Source organism: Gopherus flavomarginatus, chromosome 4, assembly GCF_025201925.1.
Source record: "Gopherus flavomarginatus isolate rGopFla2 chromosome 4, rGopFla2.mat.asm, whole genome shotgun sequence".
Classification (NCBI taxonomy): domain Eukaryota; kingdom Metazoa; phylum Chordata; order Testudines; family Testudinidae; genus Gopherus; species Gopherus flavomarginatus.
Window position 1 is genome coordinate 126,831,060 of NC_066620.1, and position 17,200 is coordinate 126,848,259.

The 17,200-nt window shown below is 40.4% G+C and overlaps 1 protein-coding gene across 1 annotated transcript in view; it reads left to right on the forward strand.

Moving 5' to 3' along the window:
• The window catches only part of ROS1 (ROS proto-oncogene 1, receptor tyrosine kinase), an 89,408-nt gene extending 72,882 nt beyond the window's left edge, over positions 1-16,526 (forward strand). Inside the window, 7 exon segments of the mRNA XM_050951615.1 lie at positions 1,273-1,402; positions 2,468-2,565; positions 2,696-2,899; positions 3,851-3,985; positions 7,025-7,188; positions 15,858-16,005; positions 16,007-16,526. Of these exon segments, the coding sequence (XP_050807572.1) occupies positions 1,273-1,402; positions 2,468-2,565; positions 2,696-2,899; positions 3,851-3,985; positions 7,025-7,188; positions 15,858-16,005; positions 16,007-16,148 (1,021 nt within the window). The 3' untranslated portion in view covers positions 16,149-16,526.
• Positions 16,527-17,200: the final 674 nt, after the last annotated feature.

Genomic DNA, 17,200 nt, shown 5'->3' on the forward strand with positions numbered 1-17,200 from the left:
CATGGTGTTAGCTATTGAAATGTCTGGTGCAGCCAACATGCCTTGTGCCATAATCAGTCTTCTTTAGACTGTTGGTTAGTCCAAATTCATGACAAGCTAGTGTAACCCACAGACCGCCTGGGTGTGGTGTTCTGTCCCATCTAGTGGCACTGAGACCACTTTAAGAGAGAGAGCGTTAAATGATTCTGCTCTACAGCCTTAAGTAAGAGCCAATTGGCTTTTAGCTCATGCATATGAGGCTCATGCACGCAGCTCCCGAGCCCCAGGTTCGATCCTGCTCGCCAATGACTGGGGTATGTTGGCGGTACAAGTGGGGGACTCATCCAGGATTTCAGCTGGGAAGTCTCTGAAGCTCAGGGCATGCTCCCTCAGCTAGGGAAAGTTTGTAAACCACACAGCTCCAGGTTGTGGTGTTCTGTCCCATCTAGTGGCACTGAGACCATTTAAAGAGAGAGAGATAAGAATGATTCTGCTCTACAGCCTTAGCTAATGCCAGCTGACTTTTAGCTCATGCGATAGAGGCTCATGCACTAAACTCCAAAGGCCTCAGGTTTGATCTTGCCCACTGATGACCAGGGTCTGTCGGGGATACACTAGCACAAAGCTGTGGCAAAGCTGCTGAAGCTCCTCTCACTAAGATGATATGTTGCCCACAGACTATATCATGGAATGGATTTCTCTGGATGAGTCATTTTACTCTAATAATAGTAATTGTAAAATGTCCGCTTTTTTTCTCATTTAATTTTATGTTGCGAAAAACACTATAAATACAATAAATCTCCAGAATATCAAAGGCAGATTGCAGTTCATATTGACTTCAAGAGGAGACAATCACATGGGTATTCTTCTTCTGCACCTGTACTTTTTTCTAGGAACACTAGGGTGACTGGATAGCAAGCGTGAAAAATTGGGACAGGATGGTGGGAGATAATAGGTGCCTCTATAAGACAAAGCCCTGAATATCGGGACTGTCCCTATAAAATCAGGACATCTGGTCACCCTAAAACACTCTGAAGAGTCCATACCTAGCACCCTACCCCACAGAATAACATAAAGCTACATTTTTGGTATATATACTTGAGCTCTCTTTAAGGTTGAGGAGATACAGAACTTTGCAAGTGTCAAAAGCCTGCAATTGGTGCAGACAGGATTTTAGAGATGAAACAGCTTAGTATAGTACTGGTAGCTGGAAATGGGTGCAAGTCCAGTTAACTAGTAAAGTCCATGATTTTTCTAGGATTTTTCCTCCGACATATGTTTTCTTTTCTTCAGCAAATTTGATCACCCCCACATCCTGAAGTTACTTGGAGTCTGCCTGTTGAATGAACCTCAGTACATTATCCTGGAACTGATGGAAGGAGGAGATCTACTCAGCTATTTACGAGGAGCAAGAGAGCAAAAGGTAGGCAGCGGACTCCAAAAGGTATGTTTTATTTTTAGCATTCCTGAAGGATCCCACCATTTTCCGCTTTTCCTCTCTGTGAAAAGCCCTGTGTCTGTCCAACTCTTTTTTCCATCTGAGGGTCTCTGGACTGACTTCTTCATAGCAGCCCAGGAACTCAGCACTGAGCTCATACCCAGCTTCAGGTCTTTTGTGTGGCAATAGCTTGATCTGCCAATAGACCTAGGACTGTATTTTGAAAAAACATTTTTAGTCCTAAAATGCCCATCGAGTTTACGTAGTAAAATCATGTACCCCAAATAGGCATAAATAAGGCTGATAATACAATATTTTCCCTTTTTATTTGTATTGCAGAAGCATCTATAATGGGACAGGCAGTTCTCAAACATATAAGAAGACACTGTCCCTGTCTCAAAGAGTTTATATGCTAGGAGATTAACCAACTAATGAAGGGTGGGGAGGAGGGATTAATCTCGGGTGATTCATATTTAGCATGTGGAATAATAACGTGGATTATAAAGTCACTAGCAAGGATGACTTAAAGCCAGGATTTTATGACATTGTAACAACAACCTAATTCACCTCCATTCCTATGCCTAGTGCAGATCCAGTATACTGATCTTAGCTATTGATCCATACTCCAGAAATTTTGCTTGTCTCCGGCCTGATGAGAGTGTTTAGTGATTAGCTGTTGCATAATTAACCTGTCCTCAATAATGCCTTAAAGATGGGGGTAATTTCCAGGGGCCCCATTCTCCCACCACAGGGTACATATATCTCCCATTGACATCAGTAAGGATTATGTTTACTCTGGAGTCAGCAAATAGGGTTTGTTTTGCTATCTCTTGCTGATATTACAGAGAAGCCCCTTGTTCTTGAATATCCAGAGTTGTTTGTCCTGGTAATATACAGAGATTTTGCACCTACCTGCTTTTTGCACTTTTGAAAATCTCTGGTAATCTCAAAAGGAGAAAAGCAATACACTTTGTCATAACAAGAGGTCCTTTTTGTTCTGCCTTTGTAAAGATGGAAGAAATTACTAATCACTGCCTCTCTTTCTTTTAGTTCCGAGGTCCTTTGCTAAAAGTGGCTGACCTTCTGTCTATCTGTCTGGATATTTGCAAAGGTTGTGTCTATTTAGAAAAAATGCACTTCATTCATAGGTACAGGATTAATTTCCTTGTAGTTCTTACATGTTGTTACCTACAGTTGTAAGGACAAGTAAACTAAACTGAAAATGATTGCCTGGCAAAAACTATTACATTTCCGTCATTGTTTATGTTTGTATGTTAGGGACCTGGCAGCTCGTAATTGCCTTGTGTCAGTGAAGGAATACACCAACCTCTCCCGAATAGTGAAGATTGGGGATTTTGGACTTGCCAGAGATGTCTATAAAAATGATTATTACAGGAAAAGAGGAGAAGGGCTGCTCCCCGTGAGATGGATGGCACCTGAAAGTCTTATTGATGGTGTGTTTACTAACCGATCTGATGTATGGTAAGTTCCTGGGGGTACAAAGAGGTGGGAAAAATAATAAATACTAAAGCAGGGAAAAATCAGTTTGCAGTAGCAATGACGTGTTATTAGAGTGCCATCTCTGGTCATTTTTTTACTGAGGAAAATAATGTCTGCTTGGTTGATGTTTTCCTGAGTTGATAAAAGGTCTTGTCTTCTGACAAACACCTGTATGTATATATTTCTTTATTTCTTCCAGCTGGAAGTAACTAGGGTCACATGACCAAAACAGATTTATATGGATGTCCACAAAGTGTCTATTTTGCTTTTTTGGTCAGTGAACTGACTGCTGACATCGCATTCTTCCCACTCCACTTTCCATTAGACTAAATAGTGCATCCTCCACAGAGGCAAACATTTTCTCATTAGCACTATTTCCCCGAGCTCCCCAATGACCTTAAGTTTTTAGTATACTTCATTCGACCTTTCCCCCAGTCTGGATCCTAGCACCAGCACAATTCAAATTTTCAACAGTACATCACTGCAGCCGTTTTATTTGCACTCTTTTTATTTACATAAGAGAAATATATAGTGCTTCAAGTTCAGGCTCCAGCTTGTACGTGCTGACTGCCTCCCAAGTGATATTAAGCAAGTATAACTTCCATTGACACCACTAGAGTCTGCTTAAATAAATATAATACAATTGTATGTTACATGGTGTCAGTGGAGGTTGAGGGTGCTCAGTTCCTTACAAGTTTGATCCCAATGTGCGTGAAGGGTAGGTGGCACAATAGGTTAGTTCCCGTAGTTTTTTCTGGGAGGTCTAGAGACCCGATTAAGAATGTATGAACTGGTTCATATGAAATTAAAACCCCTTAGCTCTATTTTTTCTTATTTAGAGGTTACAGAAAATTAGACAATTATATCTACTATTATTTAACCTATTTTTGACATCCATTAAGCTCATTAAAATTCTCCCTTTGCCTTCCTCAGGGCTTTTGGAGTCTTGATTTGGGAATCTTTAACCCTGGGTCATCAGCCATATCCAGGTTACTCTAATCTTGATGTATTACATCATGTACAATCAGGAGGGAGGCTGGAGTTGCCAAACAATTGTCCTGATGATCTGTAAGTTAATTTTGTTTGAACAGTATCATGAACATTAATGAGACACTGAGGGCCACATGTCCACCTGCCCATCATTTTGCATGGGGCCTTTTGCACATGCAGTAGCTTTCCCCTGCAGCGTTCAGTGTGTTCTTTTTTTGGCAGACAAAATAATGTGCATTTGCATGCCTTAGCTGGCTATCTACTCATCCAATGGCCCAGTCTGTGAGTGTAGAACTTTGGTTGTGGCTGAAAATTCAGCCCTAAAATTAAATGGTGTGTATTTGTTACTGTACATGCAGGAACCAAGATATAATTTGGACATTCAGCAGTGGGAACAAATCTTGTAGCAAGAGATATATCTAATCAAATTCAGTGGTGATTTCAGAAAGTTCATCTTCTGTCCCTTAAATTTAACCACTTGAGTGCAGAAGTTGAGTTTTCTCAGTCTGTGCATTGTATTGCTACTAACAGAATGTGTCACATCTTAAACATAAGATGTACAATTGGTAATGGCCTATGCAGCCTTTCACTTACATAGATCACAGGTTTGACTGCAACCAGTTCAGTAGTCACTAGAAGTCATGATGACTTTAAGAAATTTAGTCTCAGTCTAGTGCCTAGTGTGCAGGTGCCTATGTAACCATCATGGGTAGCACCCTTGTTGGCAATTTTAGAAAACCGGCCATAGATAGAATGTGTATGGAGACCAGGCACCCCCTCACCCTAGAAATGCTCTCTACAGAGAAAGAGTTGAGGCAAAGTGGGAAGAGAGAAGTTTCTTCTTCTTCTGATCGTTCTGTACTTATCTGTGGATAAAAAAAAGCACCTTTCCAAGCTATCTTAAGCACTAAATTCAAATGCAGTTTTTAAAAAAAGACTAATGTGCAGAGTGGCTCAATATGCCTGTCTCTTGGGGGAGATGGAGCAAATCCATTTCACCATTTAAACTTTCTGAGGAGGACTTATATTCAAAGTTACTATATCATCTAAGTAGTCACAGCAGGGCATTTGGCATTCAGTCAAAAAAATGGAAGGAGAGACCAGTTGACATACAAGATCCCTGCTGGTGTAAAAGTCCCACAAACATCTAGAAATGGCTTGGGAAGAATTGGTGAGCCCTCCCCTCTACGGCAGGGGGGTTAGTGAGTAAAAACTTGAGTTTCATGGATCATTCGTGGAGAGTATTTAACGAACACTTGGCATGAAATTTATTTCTAGTAGGAAGTTATTCAAGGCTCTATGTTGCCTTGATAAAGATTAAGTAGGCCTTCAAAAGGAAAAAGAAAAATCTATTTTAGTTGAAGTAACCCTCTAAGGCATCAGTCCTGCAATTTACAATGTGCAGGTGGACATCTACAGAGATCCATACTTCGGGAGGACTGCACGGAGGTAGTGGGAGTCATTCACGTGTTGTAACTTGTAGAATCAGGGCCTAAGATCAATAATCTGGTCTTTAAAAGCTAGGAGTCTGAATTAGCTCTTTGAGTCTTGTACCTTCGTTTATCTCAGTGGCCAACCACTCAGCACCTGCATGCCTATTCTGTCAGTAAAGTAAATCGCTTGTTGCTGCTTTGCTCAGTTATTAATGGAATGCCTAGATTCTTGGCATTCCTGCTTCCCTCTACATGGTTTTGAACCTGCATTGGACATCAGCAGTCATTAATCGTCTCCTCTGCTCTTCGGCTCGCTCACTGTCATTTTACAAAACAAACCATCACCGATAGGAAGAGGGTTCAAAGGCCAAACAACTTCAATTAAGAAGTGTTTAGGAATTTGTGGTAGGCTTTCACTGCAGGGACAAGTAGAACTCACATGAAGCCTTACGACATTAAAGGTCTTAAAGGGGCAGGGACTGTGTCGGTAGGGAAGATAGTGTGAATGTCCTCCCCCCGTCCATTTGTTTATCAAAATGTTAATCCAGGAAGATAATAATCCACTTTCCCTGTAGGAGTGGAGTGGGTAAATTCTAGTAGTGAGTTGGGACAGGGACTCTCTGACCTACAGGCATTTACACTTAAGTAAATATTGACTTTATCGATACTCAAAGCCCTGATATAGCAATTGTTGGCCATCAGTTGGCATAGCTACACTGGTGTGAACCCCTAAGTGTAAAAAGGCAAATCAAGGTTTGAACAAATGAACTAAATCAATGCAAACCCTAAAAGGCCCTTGTCTACATGTAGGAATCTGTACCAGCACAGCTACCCCAATAGCTGAATTATGGCTGTCCCTGAATGTAGATGAGGCCATAGTTTCTGCATATAACCCCTCACTACCCATGAAAGTCCTGCTGCTGAGTTTGATGAAGAAACATTTTTGATTATGCGTGTAACTAAGCAGTTGTACTTGTAACACTGGCCAATATTGAGAATTTCTCCCCAGTAAAAGGCTTGATTAAATAAAAAACAGATGGAGATATTAACTATCTTGAGTAATTTTGTATCATTTGCAAATTTTGCCACCTCACTGTTTACCCCCTTTTCCAGAACATTTATGAATATGTGGAACAGCACTGGTCCAAGTACAGATCTTTGGTGGGGACCCCACTAAGTACCTCTCTTCATTGTGAAAACTGGCCATTTATTCCTACCCTTTGTTTCCTATCTTTTAACAGGTTATTGATCCATGAGAGGACCTTCCCTCTTATCCCATGACTCCTTACTTTTGCTTATAAGCCTTTGGTGAGGGACTTTGTCAAAGGCTTTCTGAAAGTCCAAGTACACTATATCCATTGGACCACCCTTGTCCACAGGCTTGTTGACACCCTTAGAGAATTCTAATAGATTAGTGAGGCATGATTTCCCTTTACAAAAGCTGTGTTGACTCTTCCCCAGCCTATTGTGTTCATCTATGTGTTCATTAATGAAACATTCTAGTGTAAGTGATCATAGACTCATTAAAGTCAATGGAGATATGCCAGTTTACCTCAAGCTGAAGTTCTAGCCCTCAAAGTTGTTGGTGGTGAGGATTTAATGATCCACTAACTTAGCTTTGTTATACTGGTGGTTATAATTACATTAGAGTTAATTCTTTTATGATATCATTTATTTTTTCTAGATGGGATTTAATGACAAAATGCTGGGCCCAAGAACCTCACAACAGGCCTACGTTTTGTTATATGCAGGACCAACTACAAGAACTGAGAAACTCTCCTATGTGCTGCACTCCCCAGCTTGAGGACAGAATGCTTTCTACTGGACTACTCAACCATGCCTTTGAAGGTGAGTTTGAGACAATGCCTTCAGTCCCACTTGTTTCCCCTGTTGACAAGGTACAGGATAATTTAAAACAGATAACATTGTAGTTCAGCTTTTCCTTCTGCTGCTCTTTCATTATCATGCTTTGGTTACATATTATTTACAACTTAGCTTTTAGTTAGTAGCTTATCTGTCTCTATAACTGGCATTCTGTATAGGATTGTACAAAGCAGAATATGTAAATGCTCATGTAGCTGTAAAACAGTGATGTAGTTACAAAACATAATGTTGCAGGTGTTTTAGATGTGAAAAATATTTTGTTCAAATGGGCCAAATTGCAATTTCACATTGGTACAAATTTGGGGTAATTCCATTGGCATTAAGGGAGTTACTCCAGATTTCATCTAGTGTAAATTAGACAAGGTTCTGGCCCAATGAGTTTTCATCCAGAAAATGCTATCTCACGTGAAACAGTGTCCAAGGTTATGAGCAGTGGGAGAGCAGTGTGTTCTAGTGGTCTGAGAAAAAGATGAGGATTCAGGAATTCATTGTAATACAAGCTCATACAGACAGACACTGATACCCTTAGTGACTTCTTTACCTCAAATTCCCCAGGTACACTTATCTCCCTCACAGTGGCTTGTGGACATTCATTGGATGATATTTGTAAATTGCAGGGGAGATCACCAAAAGAAAGTGTGAGGTATTCGTATTATTGTGATCGTTGCCATAGTCATAATGCATACACACAAGGGGGATGAATTAAGGGTGCAGAGATGAAATGGCTCATCCATTTTGGCTGAAATTTTCCAAAACAATTCAGCCTGAGGCAAACACCCAGCATGGGAAATTTCAGCCCAAATAGATGAAGTTTGGCAAAATTATATGCAGCTGAAAAACGGTCTTATTGGGAGAAGTGCCAGACAATCTTAATAATAGGTGGTGCTACCAATCTTGGCTATAATATATGTTGAAATCAGTGGAAACTGTGACTGCTCAGCACCTTTGTGAAGGAGGCCACTAACATTTTAAGCCAGTGTACACTATCTGTTGGTGGGAAATCTTCCACTACTGTGCTACCAGCATTGCAGTTCCATTGGTGGGTAGCAATGGTGGAAGTACAAGTGTAAGCAGGGCACTAGTGTCAGCAAGCAGCTTTACTGGGTTGTCTTTGCCTGTTCTGAGTAGGGTTAGATGCTCTGATGGTAAAAATACCAATCCTGTCTACACAAGTGCATTCTCTCTTGCTACCTGCTGGTGGAGCTGCACCAGTGTTAGTACACTGGGGGAGATCCTAGAAAATCTAGTGTGCCTTAGTTAGACCATCTATAAAATGGTGATAGTAACTCTGACCTACCTCCTGCGGTGTTGGGAGAATCAGTCAGGTAAGAATTCTAGAGCATTTGGAAAATGTAAACTCCAAGTAAGGCTAGATATTATTATTATTAGGACTATCACTTCACTTCCCTCAGCATGCGACTCTTTCTCTTGGAACCAAATCTCTTAGTGACAGTGAGCATTTCTTGGGTGGAGGTTTGTAACAGGAGTTTCATTACACACAAAGGCCAAAGGCCATGTAACATTTTTGGAAAACAGGTCTTGGATAATTCATCGTGGAACAGACCTTTGGATTATTTGGTTTGGCCTTGGTCTTACCAGTGCTAACATAAATGTGCTTCATTGAGTCACAGCTAAAATGATAGCATGTGTAAACTCAGGATTATTCTTATTAAAAACCACCTAGCTGTTATGGAGTGTTTGACATTCATAGACCGAGACACTTTCCCTGCCCATAACAATTTACAACAGAGTAATTAAAAAGTGCTCATTTTAGTTTGGGAGCCCAAATTGAATTGACACCTCTTGCTTAAATCAGCTCCACATATGGAGGCAATATCTGGGTTAATTCTATTTCAGGAGATTTATACTGCAGACAGATAACTGTTTGAACTGATCTTGGGCACAGAGATCCATGGAAAATCAGGAGATCTACCTGCACATTGCACTGACAGGAGAACTTCTCCCTGAAGTTGTAATGACACTATATCAACCCTACAGCCTGGGCTGTGGAGGGAAGCTCATGTGGATGTACCCATACTAGATGCACAAACAAATATATATCCAGAGGTGTCAGGAGGGCTTGTGTTGCCCATGCTGAAGCCTGGGCTGTAACATCCTCACTTCTATTTTTAGTGAGCTAACTAAGGTGCAGCTAGCGCAGGTACATCTACACAACCTGCCATTCTCAGTCCTGGTTGCAATGCACATACACCCTAAGGACATTGAGGACATTAGGCATGCAAGTACCAAGGTGAAGGGCACAGTGTAGGCTCTGAAGAGAAGCCTGCTCTTGGGGAAGGAGAAAGAAGAGTCCTACTTTATAACTCCTGACTCTTAGGAGAAATAAGAATGTATGTAACAGAGAAGTGTGAATGACATAAAGACCACAGCAAATGTCTAGCTATACAGAAGGATGATATCTAAAACAGACACATTCAGGAGACAAGGTTCTCTGCCAAAGTTCCCCAATCTGCAAGGCATGAACTAATCAGGGGAGGAGGAGGAAAGGAGAACTCAAAGAAGAGGGACAGCGAGGAAGAGGGTAGCTGTTGGACGCCTGACCTATCTCCCAGTCCAAATGTATAGATGTCCCCACACCTGCAGAAAAAGCAGCTTGTGGCTCCTGGAAAGCTATCCACTTTACCTGCCTGCCTCCGTGGTGACCTCTAATAACTCCAGCTATTGTACACACAACCTGTCCTTTCTTACATGTCACACAACATCCTATTGGTGACAGCAAAATATTGATGCGAGTGTGGCAGTGATATGCCAAGAACCATGATCAAATACCATGGGTAATTCTTCAGAGGGGAATGTTAATCTGAGTCTGTAGAATATCCAACTCTAGAGCAAGCACGACAGTGTGAACCTTAAAAAGGTACAGAAGAGAAAACCACTTTCTGTGCCATTACTTTGAGATTCAGCCTTTAGTCTGTAGCCTTTCACCGGTCATCCACAACCAAAGTCTTTGTGTTCTTCCCAACAACTACTGCAAGTGCACCGCACTGTGGCAGTTTAGAGAATTTAACCAATGTGAGTTTATAGCTTCCCTCTCACGGTTGTTATTTCTATGGCACTTATCACTGTAGTTTCCGAGTGCCCACAAACAATGAATTTATCTTCACAACACCCTTGTGAGAAAGGGAAGCATGGTTATCCCATTGTACTGGGGAGCTGAGGCACAGAGTAATTAAGTAAATTGTGCCAGGTCTCATAGGCAGAGCCAGGATCAAACCCCAGATTTTCTGAGTCCCAGTTCAGTGCCTGAAACATAAGAGCATCCTTCCTCCAATTTCAAAAAGCCTAAATGAAAAGTATCACTAACCAGCGTGTTAACATTAAGGCCCCAAATTTCTGTCATCCTCCAGAAATGTACCTGTAGAATTTTCAGGTTTATCCATTTACAGAACCCTCTGCATTTGCACATGCAAGCTGGGTCTTTAGTTGTGCCATTCCCAGACTGCTTCATTTGTGGATGCAAGCATGGAGTTTATGCCTGCAAGTGCAATTGCAGGTTTGCCAATGTCTCAGTCTGCTGGATTGGATACTTAGCAAAGCTAAGTTAGCTGATCAGCTCCCTGTCTTTTAGACCTGGCAGGACTAGTTGGTTATTTATTTATTTAGGACATTTTATCAAGTTTACCAATCCTTGCCAGAAACAAAACAATCATTACAAAAGTTGGCTTTTGCTTACAGAGACACTGTAAAGGAATATTGTCAGCAGATCTGTTTTCCAGGGCTCTACTATATTACAGAGTGAGCATCATTACAATCCCCTCGGTCTTTTCTAGTGATTTTATTAAATTGAGTGAAATCTCTGTGTACAAACTGAACAGACCAGGCATGTCTACCAAATGTTAATGTTAAAAAACATTGGACAGATGTGCTGGGCTTTTTTTTTTTTTTGTAGGTGAATGTACTTTGTCTGAGTATTGAATAGAACAGAAGTAGGCAACGTATAGCATGGGTGCCGAAGGCAGTACACGAGCTGATTTTCAGTGGCACTCACGCTGCCCGGATCCTGACCACCCGTCTGGGGGCTCTGCATTTTAATTTAATTTTAAATGAAGCTTCTTAAACATTTTAAAAACCTTATTTACTTTATATACAACAATAGTTTAGTTATATATTATAGACTTAGAGAAAGAGACCTTCTAAAAACATTAAAATTATTACTGACACACGAAACCTTAGATCAGAGTGAATAAATGAAGACTCGGCACAGCACTTCTGAAAGGTTGCCGACCCCTGGAATAGAAGGTAATCAAAGATCTAAGTATCTATCTGTCCTCTGGGCAGCACTAGTTTTGATCAGTGCTCTACTCAGTGCCCACTTCTTGCTCCAGCTGGATGTATCAGGCAAATCTCTAGTTGCTCAAAGCCCCAGTCTGAGCCTCTGCTACTCTGTCACTTATAGAAATGGTCCCTCCAGATAGATCAGACATAAAGCACAAGGGTGGGAAAGTTTGAAGAAGGTGGCAGTGCCACTGTCCATGGTATATTATCTTGAGCTATGTTATTTTCTCTCTTTAGAGCTGGCAAGCCACTACCATTCTTAAATGCTGAATTAATATTTTGAAAATAAAAATAAAAATAAAAGAGTAATAAACTAACCTGCAGGGTGTATGTCATGAGTCTTTTTCCCCCTGAATTCTCTGTTGGTCAGAGGAATAATCAGATCTATTTAAACTTCTCTTCAGTGTTGAAATCTGGGATTAGAGAGCATAGCATCTGCTAGATGACTAGTAATGGTTTTCAACTCATGTACCTTGTTAAAACTGATCACTCTTACCTGCTATTCTGCACACTTGCCTGTGTTTAGGTAAATCACTTGGAGAAGAGAAGTTTCTCTAAAACAAGTGTGCTAATAAACTACATCACCTAAACCTTGTATCTAGCCTTCAGTGCAGGCTTCTGAAATTCCATTATCCTCTGTTGCAGTTAGTTCAGTTAGTGTCTGACCTGAAGTCAATGGAAGGACTGATAAACATCGCTTTGAAAAATGGACTTTAACTTTTTAAGTGTTGCTTTTATTTTTTAAACACTATGTAAATGTGTGCACAGCGCAGTTGGACCTTGGCTAAGCAAAATTCTCACTTTTAGCATCCTTAGGATGACAGAATAGCAGAGCTTAGTGAGTCATCCTAAAAACATGTGAGATGATATGCTTGATTAGACAGAGACACAGATGCATCTCCACTGATATATAATACGATGTGAAGTATTATAACAGATATATATTTGTTCTGTTAATACTTGTTACTGAAATACAGTACCTGCACCTCCGGGCAATCAAAGGTATCAGCATAATACTTTATCTGTAGGAAATACTCCCTCATACTATCCTACATGTCTGAGACTGAGAAATCCAGGGTCCAGTAACCAAATTCTTACCCTTAATATTTCTTGAATAAAGATATGTAACAGAATACTTGTCTGGAATATACTCAACTTTATGCTATCCCCCGAAGCATCTCTTGCTCCCCAATATATGAATAGTTTGGTGTGCATAGAGGTGATGGGCAAGAGATGTTAGCTTAAATAATTATTAAAAAGAAAACAGGAAAGTAACTTTCAGTTGGGGAAACAGTGCTATTTGCCATATAAAAACTGTACGATATCCGACAGGTTTGTGTTGTGTCTTTATTACAAAATCATTAACATCTAGGGCTAGATACTTAGCTGGTGTAAATTGATATAGCTCCACTGACTTTGCTGGAGTTGCACTGATTTGCAGCAGCTCAGGATCTGGCCCCTAAAATATTTTTAATGAAAAAAGTAACATTTCTAGACCAGCTTTAAAAATGTTCTGTTTGCTCCACTGTCACCAATCACCCCTTCCGCTGATTGATTTCCTCTTATAATTTGCCATCTCTGAAAATAAAGGATATCAAATGTTTCTTTAAATAAAACTATACTGAAAGTACACTGAAGATATTTATAAAGCATTATAACAATTTGCACCTTTCCACACCAGATCTCAGAACATTTATTAACATGAACTAATTGCACAATACCCCACAAGGTAGTTAGGGAATATGCCTAGCGATTGCTTCTCTCACCAATGGGGTGAAATGCAGTAGCTATTTAGCAGCACTGAACAACACTGCATATCAATTTAGAACAGGAGGTAACTGAAGAATACCGCAGACATTTGGCAGTGGAAAGTGCAGGGTGAATTAGGAGAGGCCCAGTGAAATTAATTCAACTGCAGTTTGGCCGGGGCATTGCGTTTAACCACACTTTTCTTGGGAAAAGTGCTAAGGGAGTAAGCATCCCCTGGTGAATCACCCACACCATTGCATATAGCATTCAGATGTTGCTTGGAGGACTCCCATTTGAGCGTTTGACTGGCTCAACCAGTCTTTGCATGTGAAATCTGAAGGGATCACAAAACAAGATTTAATGGCTGCATATACTCACATATGACCTAGCCTGGATATAAGTCAAACATCTAAGGTTAGCAATGTTGAAACTAACAAAAAAAATCTGACAAGGCCCAGGTATAAATCAGCCCCCCACCAAAATGTCCCTTCCTCTTTGTTCCCTTGAGAACCTAGCAGTTTTCTGTTGCTTCCCAAGGCTTATCCAAACTCAGCTCAGATGCTGGTCTATGGCTCTTCTGGCCCTTTGTGCTGCTTTGGGTGCTCACAACCTTTTCTCTAATTACCTGAGGCTTTCGTAACTAGCCATGACTTTTCTGTAATTGTTCATCTGTGTATCCTCTGCTGGCCTCCTGTAATGATCCAGGTTAGCTTTTCTGGCCTTGCTAAGCTGACCTATGCAAAAGGTGACCGCTGTACTCAAAAACTTGACATCTTAGCATCTATTTCTCAGCTTGTACACTAGTGTATAAGGTGCAAAGTTTTCATTGAAGTCTTCATTTGGAATGTTATGCCAACAGAAGAATAAATAGAAGCAACTGGAAAGAGCATACACATTTACCCATGTGTAAAACTTCAATGCGTAAACAGTGCAAAGCATCAGTTCTGAACTGATTTTGTAACTAGTTGCTGTCATGTCATAAAGGTAAGGTATATTTAACAGAGTTGTATTGTTTCCCTTGCTTTGTACATTATATTGAATGCTTCTGCAAAATAGTGTTGCTTCTTATTTTGTCTCCGAAGCTCAAAGATTAAAAACAAGGCAAGAAGTTAGTTGCAGGATGTCTTTTTTTTTTTCCTTTAATGGGAGTCACAGTGGCATGTCAGCTAAGGAGAAAATAATATTTTGTATACTCTGTGATCCTTCAGGACTGATGGGGAAAGAATTAGTAATGTATCTATATATCTGGTAAAAATATCACAGTGACTTCATGCTCACATTTCTGTAACCATCACCTCATCAGCTCCAGATACTTATACAGGAAACAAATCCGAATGCTCCTCTAGTGTTCTATACTTAGGCTGGTCACCCGGCATATGTCTGGTCCGTAAATACCTGGTTTTACTTGGAAGTCCTTATTTTAAAGTTTCCCTCTTAAGAGTTTGTTGAGAATATGCCCTCAGCATGTTGCCAACGTGCCTATTCCAGGGCAGCTTGCCCCTGAGGGTTTTCATTAGGTGCTCTATTAAGCAAAAAAACAAATACAAAGAAGAGCTACGCTGGCGGGTGAAATCTCAATGAGAATTGGCTTACTAAATATTGCCTTAATGACCCTGAACTGACAAAGAGTGTATCAAATGATTGTTCTTAGCTGTCAGTCATCACAGTATATCAGCATAGTTTGATCTGTCTCCAAACTTCCCTCCTCTCAATAGGGTTCTTAAATTAAACTTTTTTTCTGATAATCTTTCTGAATTTACTGTATCATGTGGACCTGACTCACTTCCGAGTTCTTCATAGTACAGAGAAGGATAAAAAAAAAAAAGCTGGTGAATCAACATAAATAATTAAATGTCCTATGGGTAGAACAGCGCAATGCTTGTGGTTCCAAAGTGTAGATAAACCTGGATGTGGCATGCTTCATTTTCATATAGATGAACCTGGGTGTCATATGCTTCATTTTACAGTAATGAAATAAAGTAAGTAGGTATCTAATAAAAAAAGGTATGCATTACTAAGAATAAATACATAGAATAACAGCAATGATAACTCGAGCCTTTTAGTTATTCAGTTATTTTTCAGGTTTTAAAAGATATGCCCATCACTGGTCTGGGCACATGTGCAAATGTAAGCAATACAAAGTTAGAATAAAAACTGTAAATTAAAGTCAGAGATGGACAAAACCTATTAGGTTATATGTCTCTGCCCCTAGAAGCACAGTAGAGAATGTATCAATCTATACTTTACTTGACCTTTAGCCAGAAGGCACGAACCTGTCTAGATGGTGGAGCAGTTTTGGTTAGAAGTTGGGTCCAAGAGGTTACAAACATTCTTGCCATATGCACACAGTCTTTCCTACCAGGACAGGCAAATCACTTATTTATAACTGTATTACTGTCCTTTTCAGCATAAGTGCTGATGAATTTTTTTGGTTCAGGATATAATCCAGGCATGCTGCAGCAGAGAATAAATGCAAGCTGTCATTCCTTCTCTGGTCGCTAGATTCACTTTCTCGACCTGCTGCTTGACTCTCTTTGCCTTCTAATATTGCATTTGAATTGGTAGTAAAACAGCAGCCTTTCTTTCAGATACAGATGGTGATGCTCCATGTACAGATTCAGAAAGTACTCTTTCAGCTGCTTTAATGGAAACCAGGAACATCGAAGGCTTAAACTATTTGGTACTAGTCACAGAAAGCAACCAAGATCAAGACAGCAGAGATTCAAATGAGCTGGGTGAAATCTGATTCCTTCAGTCAGAGGAAAGAAGAGAAGACACCACGTGCAGATGAAGAAATAAGCAAAGGAAAATACCCTGTACTCTGCCATACTTTCAGCAGTCCTGAAGGTGTGAACTATGCCTCTGATAATGACGAGTGATCTGATAGGTTTATTTTCAGGTTAAGTACCAAGCAAGCATGTGTCTCTTGTCAAAATTAGAGATGTCATCTGAGGTTTTATTTTAAAAACTGTAACGACTAAAAATACTGGAAAACATTGCAAAGGAATTAATTATATATAACAGAATAGTAATCCAGTGACATGGGAGTTCTTTGATCAAGAATTACTGAATTTTAAGGCCCCTTGAGTATTTCATATGAACTAGGTTAATTGGACATGTAATCAGATGAGAAGTTATTTTAAAATGAAATTTTGGCACACATGCAATCATGCTCGAAAGAGAGCAATGATGTGCTATTTCATATATTACAGGAGTGGCCATCTGCGGCTTATGAGCAGTCACATGTGGCTTTTTTACTGTTAAAGTGTGACTTGTGGAACCCTCCATAGCTCCCATTCTCTGCCTACCAGACTGGGGAAGGGGAGCTTGGGGCTTCTCTCCTGTAGCGGGGTGGTGGGACTAGGGTCTTCTGCCCAGCGGAGAGGGGGTCCTAAGGGCTTCAGCACTGTGGCAGGGGCCTTCCAGGGCTCCAGCAAGAGCGGGGTAGAAGCCCATAGCTCCACCACTCTGCCGCAGGGCAGAAGCCCCGAGCCATGGAAGGTGCGCCCGGCTCTTGAGTGTCTGAAGTTTATTGCATGCGGCTCAGAGAGTCCATAAGTTTGGCCGCCCTGATATATTATAAAGCTGGTTCTCACTGGCTTATGGCAACAATGTTGCCTGAAATTTGGCCCACATTTAGATTTGTGTAAAAAGAAGCTTTTGCAAAATATAAGAAAAATTTCATTGTTTTTATGACTTCATTTTTTTGAAATTCCCCAGTTGAAACAGCTGCAATCAGCGATCAGCCCACAGGCTGCACATCATTGAGTATAGCTTATTTTATTTCTTAATTTAAAAGAAAAGACTTTGGAACCATTAAGTTGTGCAATAGCTTTTCTGTGCATCTATCTAATCTTATTTTTGTTACCTTTGTCCTCCATCCTCCTTTGTTTGTCACAATTAGTGTGTTTCATTTCATGTCCAGTTGTAA